This window comes from Herpailurus yagouaroundi, unplaced genomic scaffold (assembly GCF_014898765.1).
Source record: "Herpailurus yagouaroundi ecotype Mexico unplaced genomic scaffold, PumYag 60628, whole genome shotgun sequence".
Lineage (NCBI taxonomy): Eukaryota > Metazoa > Chordata > Mammalia > Carnivora > Felidae > Herpailurus > Herpailurus yagouaroundi.
In genome coordinates, this window is record NW_024415470.1 from 1 (window position 1) to 1,941 (window position 1,941).

General features: G+C 53.5%; 1 protein-coding gene across 1 annotated transcript; it reads left to right on the top strand.

The window, feature by feature from the left end:
• Positions 1 to 3: 3 nt before the first annotated feature.
• On the top strand, positions 4 to 1,892 carry IRF2BP2 (interferon regulatory factor 2 binding protein 2; the record flags this gene model as incomplete). The annotated part of the gene is made up of 2 exons (XM_040466466.1): positions 4 to 322; positions 907 to 1,892. Coding segments are annotated over 2 exons (1,035 nt in total), but the record flags the coding sequence as incomplete, so codon positions are not given.
• Positions 1,893 to 1,941: the final 49 nt, after the last annotated feature.

Genomic DNA, 1,941 nt, shown 5'->3' on the forward strand with positions numbered 1-1,941 from the left:
GGCGCGGCCGCGGAGCACGAGCAGCGCGAGGCGGCCGCCAAGGAGAAGCAGCAGCCGCCGCCGCCCTCGCATCGCGGCGCGGCCGACAGCCTGGCCGCGGCGGCCGGGCCCACCGAGCTGGGCGCCGAGGGCGCGGGCAAAGGCCGCGGGCCCGGAGAGCAGGACTGGGTCAACAGGCCCAAGACCGTGCGAGACACGCTGCTGGCGCTGCACCAGCACGGCCACTCGGGGCCCTTCGAGAGCAAGTTTAAGAAGGAGCCGGCCCTGACTGCAGGCAGGTTGTTGGGTTTCGAGGCCAACGGGGCCAACGGGTCTAAAGCAGGTAGGGGCGGCTGTGGAGTGAGGGGCTCTAGGGGAGAGAGGGGCACGCAGAGCAGAGGAGGGGGTGCTGTTTTCCACTCGCCGTTCTACCCCGGCCCAGAAACAACAAACACCCAACTTCCTGATCTGCCTGAGGCGGAACCAGTGCTTAGTGGCAACGTGTTCATGTGCTGAAGCAGCATAACAGAGATGAGTCAGACTGGGCTGATCGGCACTGACACAGGGTTTTCCTTTCCCAGCACATTCTTGGATGGGAGCATGAGGGCACCAGTCACCTTTTAACCTGTTGGGGGACGTTGGCGATCGAATGCGCGGGTTAACCTGGGGACGTGCGTGCACGTGTAGAAACAGGCTCCTCGGTGCATGCTGTGTTCTGTGGCTTTTTACAATACCGCCTCGGAGCCCCACGGGTCTAAGTGTCCTAACTTGCACGTGCACTTGAAACTCCTGTGAGATTTTATAGACCAGCTCTGAGAGAATGGACGTTCTTTAGGGAGTCTTGTTTCGTGTTAGGAAGAGAGAGATCCTTTTCAGCACACATCCACTTACTTCCTTTTTTTCCTTTTCTTTTTTTCTCTCCCCCAGTGGCAAGAACAGCGAGGAAAAGAAAGCCTTCTCCAGAGCCAGAAGGTGAAGTCGGGCCCCCTAAGATCAATGGAGAGGCACAACCGTGGCTGTCCACACCCACAGAAGGGCTCAAGATCCCCATTACTCCTACATCCTCTTTTGTGTCTCCGCCGCCACCCACTGCCTCACCTCATTCCAACCGGACCACACCGCCTGAAGCGGCTCAGAACGGCCAGTCCCCCATGGCAGCCCTGATCTTAGTGGCAGACAATGCAGGCGGCAGTCACGCCTCGAAAGACGCCAACCAGGTTCACTCCACTACCAGAAGGAATAGCAGCAGTCCACCCTCTCCGTCGTCTATGAACCAAAGAAGGCTAGGCCCCAGAGAGGTGGGGGGCCAGGGGGCAGGCAGCACTGGAGGACTGGAGCCAGTGCACCCTGCCAGCCTCCCAGACTCTTCTCTGGCAGCCAGTGCCCCCCTGTGCTGCACCCTCTGCCACGAGCGGCTGGAGGACACCCACTTTGTGCAGTGCCCGTCTGTCCCTTCGCACAAGTTCTGCTTCCCTTGCTCCAGACAAAGCATCAAACAGCAGGGAGCTAGCGGAGAGGTCTATTGTCCCAGCGGGGAAAAATGCCCTCTGGTGGGCTCCAATGTCCCCTGGGCCTTTATGCAAGGGGAAATTGCGACCATCCTGGCTGGAGATGTGAAAGTGAAAAAAGAGAGAGACTCGTGACTTTCCGGTTTCAGAAAAACCCAATGATTACCCTTAACTAAAACTGCTTGAATTGTATATATATATATCTCCATATATATATATATATATATATATATACACACATATATGTATATATATATACACACACACACATATATATATACATATGTATATATATATGTATATATATATATATCCAAGACAAGGGAAATGTAGACTTCATAAACATGGCTGTATAATTTTGATTTTTTTTGAATACATTGTGTTTTTTTTTTTTTTTTTTTTTTTTGACGACAAAAGGTATGTACTTCTAAAGGCATTTTCTTCTTTTGTTAAT